Genomic DNA, 20,352 nt, shown 5'->3' on the forward strand with positions numbered 1-20,352 from the left:
CGTCAAGGGCGGCGAGCGTCAGGCCAGTGTGTGCCGCGACTTCGGCGTGCCGGGCGGCACGCTGCGCGGCTGGCTCAAGGACGAGCCCAAACTGCGCTGGTTCCTGGACCAGCTGGGCGGCGAGGTGGGCACGCAGCGCAAGAAGATGCGACTGGCCAACGAGGAGGAGATCGACCGCGCGGTCTACTCGTGGTTCCTCACGCTGCGCCAGCACGGCGTGCCGCTGTCGGGGCCCATCATCCAGGCGCAGGCGGAGGCCTTCGCACGCCAGATCTATGGGCCTGAGTGTACCTTCAAGGCCAGCCACGGCTGGTTCTGGCGCTGGCAGAAGCGCCACGGCATCTCCAGCCAGCGCTTCTACGGCGAGGCCGGCCCCCCAGTCCCGGGCCCCGCGCCTGGCCCGCCCGTCAAGGAGGAGCCCGCGATGCCCCCTGGCGCCGGTCCCCTGCCGGATCGGGCTTCGGCCCCGCCGCCTCCCGCCGAGGGCGGCTATGGCGATGAGCAGATCTACAACGCCAACGTCACCGGCCTCTACTGGAAGCTGCTCCCGGAGCAGGGAGCGCCCCTGGGTGCAGGGAACCCTGGGGCTGGGAGCTGCGGCCGGCGCTGGCGGGGCGACCGGGTGACGGTTCTTCTAGCCGCCAACCTGACCGGCAGCCACAAGCTGAAACCGCTGGTAATCGGGCACTTGCCCGATCCGCCCAGCCTGCGCCACCACAACCAGGACAAGTTCCCGGCCTCCTACCGTTACAGCCCTGACGCCTGGCTCAGCCGCCCACTACTGCGGGGCTGGTTCTTTGAGGAATTTGTGCCTGGTGTCAAGCGCTACCTGCGCCGAAGCTGTCTGCAGCAGAAGGCTGTGTTGCTGGTTGCCCACCCGCCCTGCCCAAGCCCAGCCGCCAGGATGCCTGTCCTGGAGGAGAGCGAGGAGACCCCCATGCGGTGCCGGCCTGAACCCCTCGGCCCCCCTGAGGAGCTGCAGACCCCGGACGGCGCAGTGCGTGTGCTGTTCCTGTCCAAGGGCAGCAGCCGAGCGCACATCCCGGCACCACTAGAGCAGGGTGTGGTGGTTGCTTTCAAACAGCTGTACAAGCGGGAGCTGCTGCGGCTGGCTGTGTCCTGTGCCAGCGGCTCCCCGCTGGACTTTATGCGCAGCTTCATGCTCAAGGACATGCTCTACCTGGCTGGCCTCTCCTGGGACCTGGTGCAGGCAGGCAGCATCGAGCGCTGCTGGCTGCTGGGCTTGCGGGCTGCCTTTGAGCCCCGACCGACTGAGGACAGCCATGGGCAGCCAGCCTGCCAGGCTGAGGAAGCAGCTGAGCACAGCAGGGTGATCAGTGACCTCACTCATTTGGCCGCTCTGGCCTGCAAGTGCTTGGCCCCTGAGGAGGTTGCAGAGTGGCTGCACCTGGATGATGATGGGGGCCTGCCAGAGGGCTGCAGGGAGGAGGCGGGCCCTGCCCTGCCCCCTACACTGACCTCTGCAGCCCCTCCACCCCCAGCCAGCCTGCCCTCTGGCATGGGGGGCGGAGAGGAGGAGGAAGAGGCCACGGAGTATGGAGGGGCCTCGGTGCCCACTGCTGGGGAGGCTGTCCGGGGGCTGGAGGTAGCCTTGCGGTGGCTGGAGAGCCAGGACCCTGAAGAGGTGGGGCCGCTGAGGCTGGTACAGCTGCGTTCACTCATCAGCATGGCCCGGAGGCTGGGGCGCATCCGGCGCCCCCCAGCAGTCTCCGGTGATGGCGTGTGACCAAGCTGGCCCGGTGGCCTTTCTCCTGCTGCACTTGGAGGGAGGGGACACGCAGTCTCCCATCTCCCTTCCCCCTGAGGTGACCCAGCCCACGGCTACAAGGGGTTACAGGAATCCAAGTCCCGCCTGGCTTGGTGAGAGGTCATTCTGTCCCACTGGTCCCCCAGTCTCCTGGGTGAATAGCTGGAAGAGAGGTCCCTAGCCCATGCTCCTCCTGGGGCAAGCGCACACATGTCCCCTCGAGCACTCGGGCACACGAGGCACAGCACCTCTCAGAGAGCAGGTAGCTGTGTTCCTGCACTGGCCCCTGTGGGGCTGGGCCTCCCGCGCCCTCTGCCCATAGGAGCACTAGACAAGACCCTGATGCTCCTGTCTGGAGTCCTGGTGCCGTGTGGTCCCTGTGCCACTGTGTGAGCATCTCAGTGGGGAAGCACACCACTTGGTTTTATTTTTTTTAACACATTAAATCAGCTTTTAAAGATACTCCTCAGAGGGGGCCATGAGAGCAGGGGCGGGGTGGGGTGGTCTCGCGGCCGCTCCACCATTGCTCTGAAGACCAGAGGCCAGCATGGTGTAGGTCTCTAGCGTTGGATTGGGAGGGGAGGATGGAGCCCAGAACTGTGGGTTTTCCTGAGATTCTGGATGCAGCAGGGGTATAGATTTCTGTTCTCTTGGGTTTTCTGTTTTCCTTAAGAAAATTCTGAACAGATGTCTTATTCCATGAGGTTGGTGAGCGTCTGGATTTGGGTCCTGGTAACTTGACCAATGTCAGGACCGACTCCTCTGACTTCCCATCAACCACAGGCCACTTTTTCCAGCCCCAGGGCCTACCGGAGAACCTGGCACTGATAACTTCCAGGGCAACCAGCAGTGCCTTAGTGCTGCTCTCCATGAGCTCCTCCTGCCCAATGCCACCCTCAAACTTTCCCAGCCTTCCTTGGCACTGCCAGGGGTGTAGCTGATGAGCTGCTTCTGGGTGGCCCAGTTTGAAAGAGGGCGGAAAGGGCTCCAGTGATTCTAGCCAGTTCTAGATCCAGAGTCCTGCTGGTGGTCTGGAGCCAACAGGTGCCTATACCTCTCAGGGTAGGTGTGGGTGGCTTTTGCAGAGATGCTGCCCAGAGCTCTTGTGAGAGGCAGGGGGCCACTCTGAGGAGGCTGCTTGCCTCCAGGTGCTCCCTTGTCCTCATTTGCCCCCAGTGTCTTCCTAGTGGTTCAAGCCTTGAAAACATGGTGAGTGCCAGGGGCTTGCATTGCATGGTGTTTTCAGGGAAGGGGAGGGCTGTAGTGGGGGCTGGAGGGAGTGCCCCCAAGAATTGACTTCAACACAAGCCCAAGAACAGTTTCTTAGGACCGCCCCCTGTCCAAAAGTTTGTATACATGTATAAAAACCTGAGAGCGGAGGGAAGGTATGGAAAATTGGGGGCAATAGAATCAAGACTCAGCTAGCTGGATGCAGGGCAACAGCCTCCAAGTGCACCTACTGGGACCCATCTGGTCACCTCCCTTTCCAGCCTTCATGTCTGCAGCCATAGAAGAGCCTTTGGCAGTCTGGGGTTGGCCTTGGGTCTCTAACCCAAACAGCTGGGGCCGGGATTCAGGAAGTCTAATGCTTCTTGTGCCATCAGCCTTCCTAATGTCCCAGGCACCCAGGGCTGAGAGCTGCTGGCCCCCACTCTGCCAGACCTGCCTCCAGACCTTTGAGAAGTGGCTCTCAGGGCTGCACACCTGGGCCTTGCCTGCAGCCTGGACGGCCTCTGGTGCCACCCTTCAACCTGGTTTCTCACCATAGGTACTCCTTTGGGGGAGATTTTCATCTTCAACCTTTCTTCCCATTCCAGCCCTTCCCTTGGCCTGGGCCAGGGGAGACCGGTGTCAGCATCAAAGAGACCCTCTCTTCTCATTCTGGGCACCCAAGGCCCAGGAGGTGGCTCTGGCCTATCCCCCAGCCCCTAGATGGCTAGTTAATATAAACAAGGCAGGTGCAGGCTGGTGGTGGTCAGTCAGAGCCTATTGTGTGTCTGCCTGCCAGCAGGGAACACCCCCATAAGAGAGCTTGAAAGTTGTCTTCTCTCCAGAATGGAATGTGCTGGTATTCCCCTGTGCGCCATGGGCAGAGGATCAGGCCACTGAGCCCTGCTGTGGAAAAGGCTGCAATGAATTCCTGAGATCCAGGGGCTGGAGCGTGGGACCCTGTCCCAGCCTTGCTGCTTCTTGCTAGCCCTTTCTGGGTTCACCCAGAAAATGGGGAGACTCTCAGGGTTGGTGGCTGCAGTGGGCCCCAGCAGGTGTGGGGACCCTCTTGAGAGAACCATATACTCTCACAGAGCTGACCCCCATTGCTGTTGCCTGCTGGGCCTGTGGGCATTTGAGTTTGCCTCCTGGTTTGTGATAACGTGAGTGATCTAAGGAAGCCACAGCTCCTTCAACAGCCTTTGGCCCCGCCAGGTCTCTTGCCCTGAGGGTTTTGCACATATCCTGTGAGCACTTGGGGATCCCTGTGGCCTGGGAACTGCAGCCCTGAGCCAAGGCAGGTCACTCCTCTTCCATTTAGTGGCCATTGTGTCAGGGTCGTTGTCAGAGCTCCTAGACTTGGGGGAAGGTGGGGAAGGGAAAGCAATGAAGAAGGAAAGAGGAGTGAGTGCAGGTTTCATCCCAACCCCTCCTGTGTTTTTTCAGGAGATAAGACCACCATTTTGCCCCAGTGGTCTGCACACTTGGGAAGTGACTGCCTACGTGTCAGCTGGGCTGCAGATGAAACATCAGAATGTGGTGGCAATATCAGAATGTGGCAGAGAAGAGTGCCCCCAAATTGGGGGATTGGTCCTATAGGGACCCTGGCCCCCTTACACTACCTAGTTAGGATGCCTATAGGGAGCAACCCCAACAGCATGTCCTCAAGAGAGGATCTCTGGCTTGTGGGGCTTCTGCTCTGTGAGAGTCTTTCCTCTAACTCCCAACCTTGCTTTACAGCCAAGTTCACCTCATTAGATGGGCCCAATGGTGCTTTATATAATAAAGGTTGGACATATCCACTTCATAAGATCCCTGTTTTAAAGTCTTATTTTTGTAACTCTTGATCCGATACTTGGATCGGGCACACCCCACAGATGGAGTGGGGGCAGAGAGCGTAAATGTGAAACATTGATTAAAGATACCATGATCACATCTATTAATTTCTATCTTGAAAAACAGTAATTTCTGGCCGGTAGTATAAGGCACAGAGGAGGCCTGGCAGACCCACAATCACACTATATTACCCTTCCCTCGCAAAGCTAAATGTGTCCTTGTCACAGGCCATCACCACTTGGATCAGGGTCTCTACCAAGGCCCCTTGCAGCGGGGTGCGGTGGCTCACGCCTATAATCCCAGTACTTTGGGAGGCCGAGGTGAAAGGATTACCTGAGCCCGTGGGTTTGAGACCAGCCTGTAACTTGATGAGACCTCATCTCTACAATAAATAAAAAAATTAGCTGGGTGTGGTAGCACACACCTGTAGTTCCAGCTACTTGGAAGAATGAGGTGGAAGGATCACCTGAGCCCAGCAGGTCAGGGCTGTGGTGGCCATGAACGTGCCACTGCACTCCGGCCTGGGCGACAGTGAGACCCCAACTCAAAACAAAACAAAAAACTCCTTGCTCAGGAGCCTGTTCAAGGCCAGGATTGGATGACGGAGATGTGTCTTCCACCTCCCAAACTGAGCTCACCCTGGTGCCAGGGATTCTGTCATAAGACATTCCAGGAACAGACAGGTGTTGGTTCAAATTCAACAGTGATTTCGCCTTGCAGACAGGTGTGGTGTGAAAAGCAAGTGGTTCTCAGAAGGGCTGTCCAAGTTCCCTCAGGGGGCAGCCTACAACAGACCCTGGGTTCCCTAATCTATTCAGGCTTGCCAAACAGGCCCCAGAGTGACAGAGCACAGGGGAAGCTGGCAATTCTGTACCATTACAAAACTCCCAGAAGATGTGGAAACCTATAGATGAGGGGATGCGGTGGGGGGGTCCTCTACTGTCTACTGCACCTGTGCCCTCATTGGCTAACATATGTTCTTGAGTCCAAAGTTCTGGGCCTCAGTGTTGGAGTTTCAGGCACTTGGAATTTGGTTTTATTCTCCTCTGATAAAACATCAGCTCACTCAGTACTCTAGGACAACATTTTTATTCCCATTTCACAGATGAGAAAATCAGAGTGTGAAATGGATTCAAGCTAATACTTCTGACAAGTGGCAGGGCCTGGCTAAGACCAAGAAACCATTGGCTGAGAGCCAGCTTTCCCTGGGAACAGGGTAGGAGATGGAACTTCAGGGACAGGAGCCTGGCCTTGGCTTGGATGCAGGGAGGACAGGGGCTGCGGGTTTGCAGGGAAATAAGTTGGGGTGGAGAGGGGCAGAAGTGTGTGGCCACCAAGGTAGCTGAGTGTAAGGATAGAACCGCTGTTCCTGTAAGTGCCATTAGCTCTGTTTTATAGTGTGGGATTGATTTACCCAGTCACACAGGTGGTAGATGGCACAGTGGGAACTGCCACCCAGCCACAATGACAGTGCATTCCCCAGCTCAGTCTCAGGAGGTTGCTGAGTGGAAGGAGGGTGTGTTTAGCATTCTGGGGCCTGCATGGGATAGGAGGCCCAGCTGAAGCTTGAGAACAGAGCTGAGGTAGTCTGGTCTGGGCCCTCCCCACCCAAAGGCCCCAGAGCCCCAGTCTTTAATCCCATGGCCTTGCTTCTCTCCCAGGTTCTGGCTTTCCTGAGCTATTGTTCATTAGGGATGTGCGTAAGAGGCAAGTCCTGTTGTCAGAGGCCAGTGTAGTGATGTCAGGGTCACGAGGGCTCTTGGCCAAGGGAGGGTCATCAGGGCTCAGTGCCACCTGGCCACTTACCAGGATCCTAGGGTCTGGGATGGGGGAGCCTATAACCCAGCTAGAGCCAGGGGCCTCTGTTCTTCTTGGCAGGCCAAGACCACACTCATAGATCTCTAGCAGCCCCATCTGCCCACTGCCCACACAGTACTGCCCCAGCATTGCTGTAGACCCTGATGGTATCTCTCCTGCATAGGCTCCTGTAGTGTAGCTCTTTCTCCTCAGCTAGGAGAAGAGCATTCAAGCCCTCTCTTCTTAGGGACTTCAGGGCAGGCTCCAGTTCCCCAAGCGTGGTCCTGCCCCCCAGCAGGCTAGGGCCCCTAGCTTTACTGAAGGGGAGAGGGCCTCTTGTGCAAACCTCTTATGTCCCATGCCCCCCAGAGCTGAGATGAGGGAGCTGACCCCGCTGCAGTCACAGTGGGCTGTTGGGAAATCCAAGGAAGGGTCAGGGCTCCAGACTAGGAGCCAAGCTGACTGTTCTTGTTACCTACAGCTCTATTCATGGCCTCAACCAATGGCCCTGCCATGTGGGCACCTGACCAAGACTCGGGCCCTTCAGCACCAGTGTCACTAGGGCCAAGAGTACCACAATGCTGCCTTCTGCCATAGGGGAAGGAGGAATATCCCCATTGGTGGGGGAGATCTGCTGCCTGCTGGAATCTCTCAAGTCCTGTCCCCTTGCATTTCCCTGTGCAAGGGCAGGGGGAGCAGCATGAGACCCTTGCACAGGATGGAGATGGAGCCGTAGTTCTCAGGGGAAAGGGCATGGGAAGAACTGAGGAGTGGCATAGGTGGGAAAGGAACCTCCAGAACCTGGGCCTACTTCCTGCTGAGCTCCTTGGCCCGGCCAGTGGCGGCCTCTACAGCACTCATGGTGGCTGCTCGCAGCCCACCCTGCTCCAGAGCATGGAGCCCATAGATGGTAGTGCCGCCTGGGGTGCACACCTCCGTCCGCAGCTGGGCTGGGTGCCGCCCCTCGTGCAGCAGCATCTTGGCTGTCCCCTGGGGGAAAAGTATTAGGGGCTGAGAGTTCAGGGGGACGTGAGACAGCCCTCCTTAGTGTAGCCTGCCTCACTGTGCATCTCCCAACCTCGGCTCAGGCTTCTTAGGCCTGCTGCTTCCCTGCCCACTAGAAGTGGTACAAGCCTGGACTGTTCAGATGTTCCGCAGGGCCACCTTCACTCACCAGTAGCGTCTGGGCAGCAATGCGGTGGGCCAGGTCACTGGGCATGCCCATCTTGACAGCACCTTCAGCCAGGGCCTCAGAGAATGTACACACCTGTAGCAGCAGCATGGAGTGGAGGAAGTCAGAGCCAACACTTCCTTGGACATGGCACCAGCCTGAAGAGGGTCAGAACCTTCAGGAACAAGGCCCAGAGCACTGGCTATGGATGCCCAGGGCCAAGGCCTGAACGCAGAGGTCTGGAAAGGGGCTGGCCTCAAAGGTCCACCAAGGCAATGAATTTCTGGGGGACAGCAGAGTTCACAGAGACTGTCACAGGGCCAGCCTGTGAAGAGGGAGTAGGTGAGACACTCACGAAGGCCACACCGCTGCCACTAAGGCCAGTGTGGATGTCCACGTAGGCTTCAGGCACCTCCTCGCACCACCCACAGGCCTCCAGCAGGTTCTGCAGGAGCTTGGTCTCACTGCCCCTGGCATGACGGCCCCGTGCTATCACCATGGCTCCCTCCTGGACCACGCAGGGCAGGTTGGGTGAGACTCGCAGTACCCGTGTGTTTGGGGGCAGCAGCTAGCAGGAAAGAAGTCAAAATCAGGGAGCCTATGGGACTGGGCCCTGCTAGGCAGGCCCAGAGTAGGGGCCTCAGTACAAACACACCTCAGCCAGCTGCAGGCACCAGTCCCTGCTTCCCAGATACAATGGCCAAGGTGTTATCCTGAGGGCCACACACTATCCTGAAGGCCACTCACCTCCTCCAGGATGCTCAGAGAGACCCCAGCAGCCACAGACACCAAGATGTGCTCAGCAGTGACCACGTGGGCCACCTCTGTCAGAACAACAGGCAGGACATGGGGCTTGGTGGCAAAGATGACGAGTGAGCAGCTCTGTAGCACCTCCTTGTTCAAGTGGGTGGTCTGGCAACCCAGAGCCTGCACCAAGGATACCGGGACCAGGATCAGGACCCAGAGGCTGGGTGAGCAGGGCATCCTCCTACCATAGCCCTTCTTACTGGAGGTCACCCTTCCTTCCCATGGGTCTTAGAACCTCTCCCACTGCAAGTGTCAATGCCACTCCTCGCTCCAAGTGCCTGACTCAGCCAGACCTGACCTCCCTGATATTAGCACCTCTTTGAGGCCTCCATCCTCAGTGAATGCCCATGACCAGCACCTCAGCACACACACTCACACACATGCTTTGGCTCTAACCTTCTACACCTTACTCTCCTATTGGTGTCTAACCTCCCCTTCCCCAGCCCAGCCCAGCCCAGCCCAACCCATCTCCAGATGTCAGTTGTATTTCCTTGGCCCTGATAAGTGTCTCAGCAGAACAGGAGCCAAGAGGAGCTACCATGAGTTCCTGAGGGGAAGACCCATTTTATGGAGGATCTGGGCTCTTTGCTCACCCGGAAGTGGCAAAGGTTCCTGTCCGTTGGTGCACTGGCCAGCACGTGCTGAGCTTCTACTTTTCCTGGAAAGAAACACACAGAAACTGGTGAGGGGGTGGAGTAGGATGGGGGTAAGAGGAGAGGAAGGAGCTCACCTGGCCTCTCAGGCTCAGCCAAGCCTGGCTCATATCATACCTGGTCCCCTGCTGGCCTGAGGGTCTGCAGGAACCCAAAACGGATGCTCCATCCACCTGGGCTCAGGAATTCAGACCCATTGATTCTACTCGGCAGCCACTGCCCCTGCCTTCTGTTGGGCATTGAAGCCAAGAGCTTGCCTCATCCAACGAGGACACAGATCCCAGGGGCTTTGGCCTTCAGTGAAGGGAAGGCTATCCACAGTAGAGGCTTGTTGGCCAAGAGGCAATACCCCAGGGGGAATACCAGGCCTTGGTAGAAAGAATGGGGGGTAAGGCAGCTGACTGACCCCAGAAGGCCCAATGGAGGTCCAACTTCCTTGGGAGGGGGCAAATCTGTGCTGGGATGTCCAAGCAGAGACTAAATGCCCACTTGGTAGAAATCATCTGCTTTTGTGGGGTACAGTGGTGGGGAGATTGGGCTAGATTTCTGTAAGGTTGAACAGGAAGACAGAGGCATATATCACAATCTAAACATGGTCCACATGACAGTGACAGCCATACATACCAGTAGTGGGCTCAACACTAGATATGTATCTCTCATTTAACCTACACAGTCCTGAGAGGCAGGTGATACTGCCAGGTTTCACAGGTAAAACTCCTGAAACTTGCAGCAAGCAATTTTCTGATTGATAATGACTCCTCTAGACCTTGAAGTCTGGCTGAAGGCAGAGAGCCAAAAACCACCCAGCTCTCTCCACTGATAATCTGCACAGAGATTTCTTTTTGTTGTTGTTGTTGCTCAGCCTCAGTCACAAGAGGCTCTAAATTCTGTGGAGCAGTATAAGAGTAACATCAATATCCCCTACTGAGTATCAGTGGCTCTTAACAGGGGTTGTTTTGTCTGCCTCCTCTACCCCGACCCAGGGGACATTTGTCAAGATAATTTTGGCTGTCACAACTCGGCAGTGCTACTGGCATGCAGTGAGGAGGGGCCAGGTATCCTGAACACCCTATAAAGCAGGTGTCCATAGAGCCAAGGTATCTGATAGAGAAACCCTACTGCTCACTACGAGAAGAGCTGGCGCACAAATAGAAAACAACCAGAGGCCCAGAGAGGTCAGTCCGACCAAGGCCATGAGGTCAGGAAGTTGGCCATAGGAAGTGGCTATTGGAGCCACACATGTAACTGTATCGTCTAGTGTCCACATTAAAAAGGCAAGAAGAAACAGGCGTTTCCTCGGCTGCGCCCAGGGGAGCAGAGTCCCGAGGGGCAAGGTCCACGCCCGACCTGTCCCATGCTTGGTGGGAGGGCTGCCGGGGCGGCCCTGCTCAGCCCTGGGGACCCCGGCTGCCCCAATGTCCCGCGCAGGGGTTTCTCGTGCCTCCCAAATCAAGCCGAGGGCCAGCCCCGCGCCACCCCACCTGCCTGGATGAGGCCCTGAGCGATGGCCTGCGCCATGCGGCCCGCGCCCACGAAGCCCACGCGCAGTGGAAGCTGCCCGGCCGCATCCATCTCCGCACCAGGGAAGCCGAGCTAGCTGCCGGACCACAGGCCGTGTCTCTATCGGTAACCCTCGGCTACACCAATAGGCCCCCGCCTTCCGCCCCTTCCCTCCTCGATTGGCTGCCAGGATCCTACGCTCCTCCTCTGTTTTTTTCTGTCCGCATTCTACCGGCTCGAAAGGCAGTGGGTCCCGCCCCCTCGCTGCTCATTGGCCCGAAAAAGCTATTGGTGGAGGGAAGCCGATGGGCGGGGCTCCCGGGGAACAGGCCTACGTGAGTGGAGAGGCTTGGGTCCCGAACAGACTGGGCGGGGAGACGAGGGCGGAATTCTGGCAGCGCGTGTGTAAATCTGTTCTTTTTTTTGAGTCGCAGTTTCATTCTGTCGCCCAGGCTGGCAATCCTTCCACCTCAGCCTTCCAAGTAGCTGGAACCTGCCACCATGCCCAGCTACTTTTTTGCTTTATTGTAGAGACGAGGTCTCGCCAAGTTGCTCAGGCTGGTCTCGAAACCCTAGGCTCAGGCCATCCTCTCGCCTCTGTCTCCCAAAGTGCTGGGATTACAGCTGTGCGACACCGCGCCCGTCCAATGCCCGTTCTTGATTTGTCAAAGGTGAACTGTAGCAAAGAGTAGGGGACTGGTCCTAAGAGCATTGTTCCTGATTCGTCCCCCCCCCCCCCCAGCCCCCCAGAGGTGGGCGTCTCTCGTGGCGGCGTTGCAGGCCATCGATTGGTGGGCGTTGAGTCACTGAACTTCCGGAAGGAGCATCAACCCGAATTTTGGGCAAGTCCAGGCCAGGCCGGGTCCGGACTCGGGCTACGTCATCAGGACAGGCCTGCGACTGGGCTGTGGGAAGCAGCGTCCTCAGCGGCCCTGGCTCCCTCCCGGGTTGGTGGACTCAGGTAGGAGGACTGGGCTTGTGGTGGCCTCCTTAACCAGGCGTCCAGCTGTGACAGCATAAAATTAGCATAGCCCGTGAAGTTGTGAGCGACGGACCGTTCGTTGCTCTCTGTATGAAATTCCTCCAGTCAGTCCCAGACTCCAGTGGAGCCGCAGGAAGGAGGTATGAGGGGCTTATCTTTCTGAGGCCCAAGTCCCCAATGGAAACCTGGTACTCTCTGGTCCTGAGGGACATGAAGGGATTGACTGGAGGCAGGGGGCATCTCAGAGACTGAACGGAGAGTAGTTCTTGTAATTTTTAGTTGACAAGGAAAATAAAGCTTGGGCTGGCATGGCAGCTCACACCCATAATCCCAGCACTTTGGGAGGCTGAAGAGGGAGGATTGCTTGAGCCCAGGAATTCAACCAGAACAACATATCAGGATCCCACCTCTACAAAAAAAAATTTTTTTAATTAGCTGGGCATAGTGTTTCATGTCTGTAGTCCCAGCTACTCAGGAGGCTGAGGTAGGAGACTGGCCTGAACCCAGGAGGTTGAGGCTATGGTGAGTCATGATTGGACCACTGCACTCCAGCCTGGATGACAGACTGAGGCCCCAACTCATGGAGAGGGTAGAAAGCCACTGGGAGGCTGCTTTGGCCACTGCCGCCAGGAAATGTGGGAGGTATACACTTTGCACTGGCGTTTAGTGTCAGTAGCTATCTCTGCTGCTGCCCTCTGATCTTTCTGGCCCTTTTCCACATAGACTCCCTGGAATGAGTGCAGAGTCCCTACTCTCCTATGTACCCAGGGACAGTGATGGGTCAAGACCAAGGCTGTGGGAAAGTGAGAGGGGGCTGCGCCACTCAGCCCCATGTCATTATAAATAAGGACAAAACCCTTGACTGGATTGAAATGAAGTAAATAAGGACTGCCAGCTGACTGCCCAGAGCCATAGCAGGTAAGAGAAAGCCAAGGGGTCCAACACCCAGACAGTCCCTGGCTGCAGGCAGTTCAGTTTCTCTGCCAGGCCAGACCTCTGAGCATTGGCTAGGAGCACTCAGCCAACACCCCAACCAGCCATGGCTTGTCTAGGGGACCTCTCTGCTCTCGTGCTAGGCCCCCTTCCCACCATTCCTCACCTGGCTGATCCAAGATCCAACTCAGGTACCACCTTCTCCAGAAAGTCTTCTCTGAACTCCCACATGGGCAGACTTTATTCACAACAGGCTGATGCCAGGGGATACACTATGAAAGGGGCAGACCCACATCCTGGAGCTCCAAGTCCCATGGGGTCTGCGGGGCCTGGGGGCAAGGGTGGAGCTTCCAGACAAGTTAATAGGCAAGGCAGGGCACAATGGGTGCACAGAGAGAGGCAGAGGTACAGCCAGGAAAGTCTTTGGAGGAAAGACCACCTCACTGAGACCTAAAGATGGGGAGGCTTTGACCTGCAGGGAGCCAGTCTCTGGTAAGGTCTGAGGGTCAAATGCCTCAGCTTGCAGGAGACAAAGGAATAGTGACAGATGCAGTGAAAAGTCAGCTGGGTGTGGGGATATAGGATTGGTCTCAGTGCCTGGCATGGGGAAGACACACCAATACTGCCCAAATAAACAAAGAAATGAATGTGGCAGGCAGTCTGTGGTCAGAAGGTATTATGTGCATGAAGACAGCAAAGGATGCCTGGGAGAAAGGGGACCCTGGGAAGAAGTAGGCCTAGAGTCAGGGAAGGTGCCTGGGTCCTAGGGGTGGTGGTCCTCTAGGGGCTCTGGCCCGTGGGCTCCCTCCATGCCAGACACTGACAAATGCAGCTGGCAAGCAGGGGCTTTGGAACCCGGGGTCCTGGGCCATACCCTAGCATTACCCTGACTGGCTAGAGCACCTGTTGATAATCAGCCTTTCTGGACTTTGCTGTCTCCTCACTGGGAACGGAGGGGGCCAACGACGCATACCTTCCTGGTGGCTGGAGCTGACTTGCCTAGCAGGCACTTCCTGCATGGCACCCGTTTCTCTTCATGGGACAAGGTTGCCTCCTGAGCCAGGGTGATGAGGGGCCGTGCCTGGTCCAGCTCTCTGCTGGAGTCCTGGAGAAGTTTGAGCCTCCCCTAGATCCAGATGCATGCCCTCATTCAGCCTGTCCAACTCCAGACCAGCTGCTTTGCCCAAAGTCCTCAGGGCTGAGGCAGGGTGGCTCAGGTAAGTCCAGGTTACCCTGGCCTGCAAGTGGAGAGGCTGGGACTGGAGGAGAGGTGCCCTGCTCTGAACATCCTCATCCAGCTGATAGTTCAACACCTGCTACCTGCACACAATGTGCCTTCCCAAGTCTACAGCCTCTGCCCCCATTCTACCACAGGGACTCCCAGAAGTTCTCAGGGACTGAACAGCAAGCAAGAGAGCAGTGGGTTCCGGGGTGGACCAGACTGGGAAAGGCAGTGCCTGGGTGTAGGGGAAGGCTCACCACAGAGCTGCTGAGGCCAGGCCTGTAAAAATGCACTTTATTGGCTCCCAGGGAGTGAGAGAGCAGGATAAGAGTGGACACGATCAGGACTGGGGATGGGTGTGGCAGAGCAAAATGCTGAGCCTGCCCAGGCCTTGGTTTCCCTGAGGACAGATATGAACAAGGCCGCACTGGACAGCTGCCTGGAGTCTCAGAGTGGGGTGGAACATGGGCCCAGGTTGCTGGGCAGTGTCCTCAGCTCCTGGCAGGGTCTGAGGGTAGTAGCCAATGGGCTCTGTTAGCTGAGCACTCGCTGGCACTTGTCCCACCATCCGGCTTCACTTCCGGGCTTGCTCATAGTTGTCAGTGAACCAAGTACAGGTCTCCTTCACAGCTGCAAAAGTGAGCAAATGAGGGTCAGTGGGCAGGTGAGAGCCAGGGCCACAGATGCCCTCAGGAGGAGGGGCAGTGGGGAGGTCCCAGGAGCCAAGGGAAGTTACCCCCTCTAAACTTCAGTGTCTTGCCTCCTAGGTGGTACAGGCTCTGATGGGAAGTCTGGAGGGTGCCTCATCCCTACCTCATAATAGGGAACATGGGGTAGGGACACTGGCAGATGAAAGCCAAGGAGGGGCCAGGGCAGGCAGGTCTGGGCGTGGGCCGGTAGGGTGGTCACTAAGTGGAGGGCTGTTGAGGAACAGGGTCTCACCCTGCTTGAAGGGTGTGAAGCGGAAGTCGGGCAGGTAGGCACGCAGCTTGCTGTTACTGGCTGTCTTCTTAAACTGCCCATCTGACTTGGTTGTATCAAACTGGGCACCTTGTCAAGGCCACAATGAAAGAAGCACCTCCCTGCCCTCCCTTGAACCTCTGCCATTCCCCAGGGGAGTCTTGGAGGACAGAATAGCAGACACCCCTCCTCCTGCCGGGGTGAGCAGGGAGAGATGGTGCTCCTCCACACAGTATCCAACCTCACAGCTGTCTCCACACAGGGAGGCCACTACACCCACTGAGGGTCCCCAACCTGAGCCTCACTGCTGTGGCCAAAGGATACAGTAACTTCCCCATGGAAGTCCATGGCCTCCACCACTGCCTCAGCTGCCTCCTTGATAGAGACCTCATCTTCCTCACCCACTATAAGGAGCCAAGGGCCTAGTCGGGTCAGACCTGGGGGCAGGGGTGGCCGCCCAACCCCCATGACGATTCCTGCTCCCACCCCTCAGCCAAGACAGACATGGGCTCTACCTCACTGTGGAGTAAGGGGTTTTGGGGGGCTGTGTTTGAGGTGCCCACCTGAAAGGATGATGGGCTCCACCTCATTGTACTCCCGCAAGACCCAAATAAAGAGCTGGGCCAGGTCCTAGAGGCCAGAGAGGTAGAGTCAGAGACCACAAGATATGGCACATGGGGCCACAGGCCTCCTCTCCCAAACACCCCTGCCGGGGAATCCACACTGCTGTCCTTGTTCAGAGGGGGCACAGCCAGGCCTCAACCTGGGGACAGGGGATTCCTCCTTTGGACGGTCCTTTCTCCTGCAGAGCGCAAAGTTGCTGCCAGTGATGACAGCGGGAGCCTATGGAGACTGCAGGGACCAAGGACTACTCCTTTTGGGGCTTAGCCCAGGTTGCCATCTGGTCCCAGGCTCCCTCGTGTCACCACCTCCCCCACCGCCCAGTACGGACAGACCCAGGGCTCAGGAGCAGCTGTTCTGGGGGAAAGCTGTGCCCTCCTATACGAACCAGTGAGTATATGAACTGCCTCCGTGGCTTCCCTGTACCCCACACCATCAGGGCTGAGCTGCTGCCTGCAGATGTGGAGAGGAGCCAGGCGTCAGAAGGCACTGGGCCACTTCCTCCTAAGTTGAGCCCCAGGGACCCCATCAGGCAGGCAACCTGGGCAGGTATATGCTGGATGGCCTGGCACTCACTCTTGGCCAGGTGCACCTTGTGGATGAGGCCAGGCAGCACATGGCCGTCCTCGATGTTGAAGTTATCATGGGGCCCGAAGACGTTGGTGGGGATGACAGCAGTGAAGGTGCAGCCGTGCTGCTGGAAGTAGGCCCTGCGGAGGCACAGCGTCTCCTGCCCTCATACCGGGACCACCGATCCCACTCTACCCTGCCTCTGGACTCTTACCAGTGAAAAAACAAGAGGCCAGCCAGAGGACCCGAACTGGTTGCTCAGTCAGCCCCACCCACCCACGAAGCTAGAGCCCTCTCCCCCAACTCCTGACTAGGCCTCAACGGTGCAGGCGGGTGTGAGAACCTATTCTGCACATCGATCATCCTCTTGGCATATGAATATCCAAAATTGCTGCTGTGGGGTGGTCCGTTGTGAATCTGCACAAACAGGAGAACAGGGGTTACTTCCCGGCCCTGTCCACATAGCTTCCCAGCCCCGCCCACACAGCCAGGCCTCATCCCCTCACCATGGTCTCATCAATAGGATAGGTAGTTTTGTCAGGAAAGATACAAGTGGACAGGCAGGATACCACCTTGCAGGCGCCCACCTCAAAGGCCGAATGCAGAACATTGTCGTTGATGTGCACATTTTTTCTCTGCAGGGATAGGGTGAGGGTAAATTAGGATCCCCAGGCAGGACACCAGCCCTTCCTTCCTCTTCCAGGGACACACCCTGGCCCTTCAGGTATGGACAGTGCCTGAAGTCTGCTCATCCTAACTTCTCCTGGGACAAGGCAAAGTCTCCCAGCACTGACCTTACTGAAAGCACTGCTCCCCTATCCCCCACCAAGGCTGTGGGAGGGTCTGGCCTTGCCTTCCTGGGTGTGGAGAGAACCACAGCCCCTAGCTCAGGGCTAGGCCCCACCCAGGAGGCTGCTGAGGGCAGAGCTGGTAGTGGAGGACAGGGAAGGAGCCCAGGGGACTCAATGTGGCCTTGGGCTGGAGTGGGGTTCCCACTACATGGGGAGAAGGGCCCCTGTACTATCCCACCCTTGAGTAGCTCACACTTGGCTCTACTTCTTAGTACCCATGATGCCTTGGCCTGTCCTACCCCTCCTCAACCCTCACTTCCCCTTCCATAAACTGGACATGAGATGACCAGAACATTTGGATTAGTTGTGGGAGAAGGAAGAGGTGGTGGACAGGCAACCTGCTAGGAAGGCTGAGACAGAAACAAGGAGTCCCCTGAGAGGGTCCTTGGGCAGAATATAGTCTGAGCCTCTGCTGACTCCAGTGCCAAGGCTGCTGCCCAGAGACAGGTGAGCCAACCCTCTGGGCACAACCTGCAGAGACAGGGACCTTACAACATGCCCCTCCCTCCAAGGCACAAGCCACTGATATACAGAACCCTGTTCAACCCCTGAACCTTTGGGTGTATTGTGGGCCTGGCTCAGGGGAGTTGGGCCAGCACAATCCTGGGAGCCAGGGGCTTTGGAGAGCTCAGGACACAGGAACCAGTCCCAAATCACATCGCGAATACTGGCTTCTTTACTCTCAGAGGTGCAGGTCAGCTCCATGTTTTTTTTTCCTACTAGACAGAATGCTTCCAGGCCCGCCTGCACGCTCCTCTGCCAAAAGCAAGTATGAGTGACTGGGGGGCCCCTCAGGGGCTGCCCACAGCAGGTTGTGCCACACCCTGATCCCCATGGACTTCTTGGGACGGGAATGTGAATTTGTGAGAGTGGCAAGCCTGCCAGGAAGTTCCCAGAACCTGGGCTCCTGGCTCCCAGTGATTGCAAGGGCCCTCCTCACTTACCCAGAAGTCCAAATTGTACTTGATGTTCCGGAACAGACCCCCCACCATTGCAGCAAGATGAATGACGTGCGTGGGTCGGACCTTTTCAAACAGGGCTCGGGTCTGTGCCGCATCTCTGGGGGGAGCAGGGCTGTCAGGAGCCTCATGGCGACCTGAGGGAACTGGCATCCCAGGGTTGGGGCACAGTAGGCAGGTACTGGGTGAGGCCATGGCAGAAGGAGCAGCCAAAAGGAAAAGTGGCCCAGTAAAGTACCTAGCAGGTATGAGGGAGTGGGCTTCCTGGAAGGAACAGTGTTTGCCTTGGAGCACAGTCAAACACACCCAAGCCAGGCCAGCCACCTGGCAGGGAAGGCCCAGACACGTGGCTACTGCTAGGTTCAAGGAAAAGCCCAACTTGGAGCTTTATATTCTGAAGCGGGAATAGGGAGGAAGGGGCTGCTCTAAGGATGGGCTCACTCACGTGAGATCAGCATCCTTGGAGGAGACAAATACCCAGTCCTCTCCAGGAAGGCCAGCCCCATCTGCTATCACCTTCTGGATGGCTCTGCCCACCAGTCCAGAGCCCCCTGTCACTAGGATCCGCGTGGACCCCTGGGGCTCACCCATTTCGGCTGTACCTGTAGTGCCAAAGAGTATGAGGCTGAGGTTATCATGCTCCCATCTTCTAGAGTCTCACTTTCCTGAGGCAACTAACACAAGGTGAGGCCCCCAGGAAGAAGACATGGTCCACTGACAAACAGATCCAGTTGGACTGAGTCACCTCCTCCTAGCCCTGTTCCCCAGGAAGCCCTCTGCCTAGAGCTCCCCTGGGGCCTTGAGCTACCATCCAGCCCAGCACTGCTGGTTCCAACCCACGACACCCAATGGGCATTCTACACCCCTTCGGCTGACAAGATGGGAGGCAGACAACCTTAGAGCTCAGGAATCCTGGCGCAGATCGTTAGAGCTGCTCTCAGCCAAAGCCCATATGTTACAGACAAGCAAGAAGCGGCGCCTTTGGGCAGCCCTGTGCCCAACCGCGGCTGGCTGGTCCTGTAGAGCCCTCACGAGCCTGATTCCTCCTGGGTAGGTCGCTCCACTGGCCCAAAACTGGATAGGCCACGAGGCGCCGCTACCCTCGAGGACCCTCTCCTGCGAACTGGAAATCTGCCCGGGCTCCTCTACAACCGTTCTGCCCCCGCCATAGGGTCCCTACGGGAAGGGAACCTGTGCAGGCATCCCGCGTCTCCCAACCTAGCGAGCAGCTCAACCGGAGGCCCCGGGGAGGACTTCAGCGCGGTTGGGCTCTCTCCTACGTCCCTGGATCCCATACGACACCCCCCTCCCAGAGTTCCCGGGCTCTCACGGGGTGGCCGAGGCTCGCCACCCCGAGCCCCCGAGGGTCCCCTCAGTGTCAAGCGCCAACTCACCTGGGCCCGCCCCACCTGCCCTACGGCCGGATAGCTGCTTCCGGCGCCGGGTAAGTCTCCAGCCACCAGCGGCACCAGGTGGAGGAGGCGGGGCCGGGGCGGAGCCCTCCCGCAGCACTCTGGGAAATGAAGTCCTCGGGGGTGTCCCGACACGTCCCGGGCGCTTCTGGGAAATGGAGTCTGCGGCCACGCAGCAGCCTGGGAATGGCGTCTCCCGAACTAGGTCCCGGGCAGGTGGGTCCTAGGGGCGATCCCGGGACCGTGGCTTCTGACCGGGTCGGTGACCACGACCACCTTAACCAAGCTGGGCGCTGGGATGTGACCCTGCTGAGGACAATAGGCGAGCGGCAGAGGAGGAGAAAAGGGGCAGCGCACCACGGATGGCCCACGGCGTCGCAAGGGGTTTGCGCGGCCGGTTGAAGTTCCCGAGTTGCTGCGGCCGCAGGCAGTCACGCGGCCGGACTCCAGCCGCAAGGGAGGTATTTCTTGGGGGTTGCAGCAGCGGAGGGCGTGGACGCAACGGTAGCGGAGGAGTGGGCGCACTCTTGCCATCGGCGGCTTTGCCCACCCGGGAGTAGCTTGGGACCCCCGCCTTATCTGCCCTTAGGTGAATTGAGGGAGAGGGGCAGACCAAGACGCGGTGGGGAGCCCTGGAGAGGCGGCCTGGGGCTTGGTCACGGCAGCAGGGTTCCAGCAATGGGTCCATTCAATCACGCCACCAATAGGTGCTGAGCCAGACGGCCACGGTGGGCTGAGGATCGGGAAGAGGATGTAGATGATGGGCTCAGACAGGCTCCCGTCTGGGGCGCTCCCTCTGCACTCCCTGTCCCTTGTCTAAACATAAACTTTCCCAGGATTCTGCCCCTACATACACATGATCTCACTTCCTATTCTGACATGAATTCAGTCTATGTATAGGAGTCCCTGGATTATGAATGAACACAAGCACATACTCTTTGTCATTCTGCTGTACAGCTGAGGACGCTAAGGCTCAGACAGAAAATAACTCCAGAGTCACTTGGCCAGGGAACCAGGGCCGCAACCCTGGAATGAAGATGTCATTGTTACCAGATTATGGTGGGTGACGTGATCAGTCACTGTTAATGTCTCTCAGGGCTT

The 20,352-nt window shown here is 57.7% G+C and overlaps 3 protein-coding genes across 7 annotated transcripts in view; 1 reads left to right on the forward strand and 2 right to left on the reverse strand.

The window, feature by feature from the left end:
- The window catches only part of TIGD5 (tigger transposable element derived 5), a 2,542-nt gene extending 582 nt beyond the window's left edge, over positions 1-1,960 (forward strand). The window contains exon 2 of the mRNA XM_021711678.1: positions 8-1,960. Coding sequence (XP_021567353.1) covers positions 8-1,747 — 1,740 coding nt within the window. The 3' untranslated portion in view covers positions 1,748-1,960. The remainder of the gene's footprint in view (positions 1-7) is intronic.
- Positions 1,961-7,324: 5,364 nt separating this feature from the next.
- On the reverse strand, positions 7,325-10,826 carry PYCR3 (pyrroline-5-carboxylate reductase 3). Of its 2 annotated transcripts, none has more exons than XM_008056706.2 (6): positions 10,723-10,826; positions 9,182-9,246; positions 8,529-8,708; positions 8,137-8,349; positions 7,785-7,877; positions 7,325-7,600 (listed from the first exon to the last, which is right to left on the reverse strand). In XM_008056706.2, exons 1-6 carry the CDS (start codon positions 10,811-10,813, stop codon positions 7,418-7,420), a joined length of 825 nt encoding a protein of 274 aa, XP_008054897.1. In that variant the 5' UTR covers positions 10,814-10,826; the 3' UTR covers positions 7,325-7,417. The 2 variants fall into 2 exon arrangements, with proteins under 2 accessions (XP_008054897.1, XP_021567351.1); XM_021711676.1 differs by having other exon boundaries at positions 7,418-7,600; positions 8,137-8,289.
- Positions 10,827-14,150: 3,324 nt separating this feature from the next.
- TSTA3 (tissue specific transplantation antigen P35B) lies at positions 14,151-19,303 on the reverse strand. 4 transcript variants are annotated; one of them, XM_008056709.1, is made up of 11 exons: positions 19,234-19,303; positions 18,285-18,441; positions 17,825-17,939; positions 16,617-16,664; positions 16,373-16,446; positions 16,036-16,169; positions 15,848-15,912; positions 15,402-15,468; positions 15,163-15,242; positions 14,821-14,920; positions 14,151-14,508 (listed from the first exon to the last, which is right to left on the reverse strand). In XM_008056709.1, the coding sequence occupies exons 2-11, from the start codon at positions 18,428-18,430 to the stop codon at positions 14,453-14,455; spliced, it is 885 nt and encodes a 294-aa protein (XP_008054900.1). In that variant the 5' UTR covers positions 18,431-18,441; positions 19,234-19,303; the 3' UTR covers positions 14,151-14,452. The 4 variants fall into 4 exon arrangements, with proteins under 4 accessions (XP_008054900.1, XP_008054901.1, XP_008054898.1 ...); XM_008056707.1 differs by having other exon boundaries at positions 14,153-14,508; positions 16,536-16,664; XM_008056708.2 differs by lacking the exon at positions 19,234-19,303 and adding an exon at positions 18,735-18,991 and having other exon boundaries at positions 14,153-14,508; positions 16,536-16,664.
- Between the last annotated feature and the right edge of the window lie 1,049 nt (positions 19,304-20,352).

Source organism: Carlito syrichta, unplaced genomic scaffold (assembly GCF_000164805.1).
Source record: "Carlito syrichta isolate Samal-C Ts95f unplaced genomic scaffold, Tarsius_syrichta-2.0.1 Scaffold302450, whole genome shotgun sequence".
Taxonomy (NCBI): Eukaryota; Metazoa; Chordata; class Mammalia; order Primates; family Tarsiidae; genus Carlito; species Carlito syrichta.

Bases quoted from the DNA above. Each gene is read 5' to 3' on its own strand.
- PYCR3 (XM_008056706.2), bottom strand. From the start codon at position 10,813: ATGGATGCGGCCGGGCAGCTTCCACTGCGCGTGGGCTTCGTGGGCGCG. The intron at 9,247-10,722 runs GTGGGGTGGCGC...GTTTCTTTCCAG, and splicing joins TCAGGGCCTCATCCAGGCAG to GAAAAGTAGAAGCTCAGCAC. The intron at 8,709-9,181 runs GTGAGCAAAGAG...TCCTTGGTGCAG, and splicing joins GGAACCTTTGCCACTTCCGG to GCTCTGGGTTGCCAGACCAC.
- TSTA3 (XM_008056707.1), bottom strand. From the start codon at position 18,430: ATGGGTGAGCCCCAGGGGTCCACGCGGATCCTAGTGACAGGGGGCTCT. The intron at 16,170-16,372 runs GTTCTCACACCC...GTGCCTCCGCAG, and splicing joins ATGATCGATGTGCAGAATAG to GGCCTACTTCCAGCAGCACG. The intron at 15,913-16,035 runs GTGAGTGCCAGG...CCACATCTGCAG, and splicing joins CAAGGTGCACCTGGCCAAGA to GCAGCAGCTCAGCCCTGATG.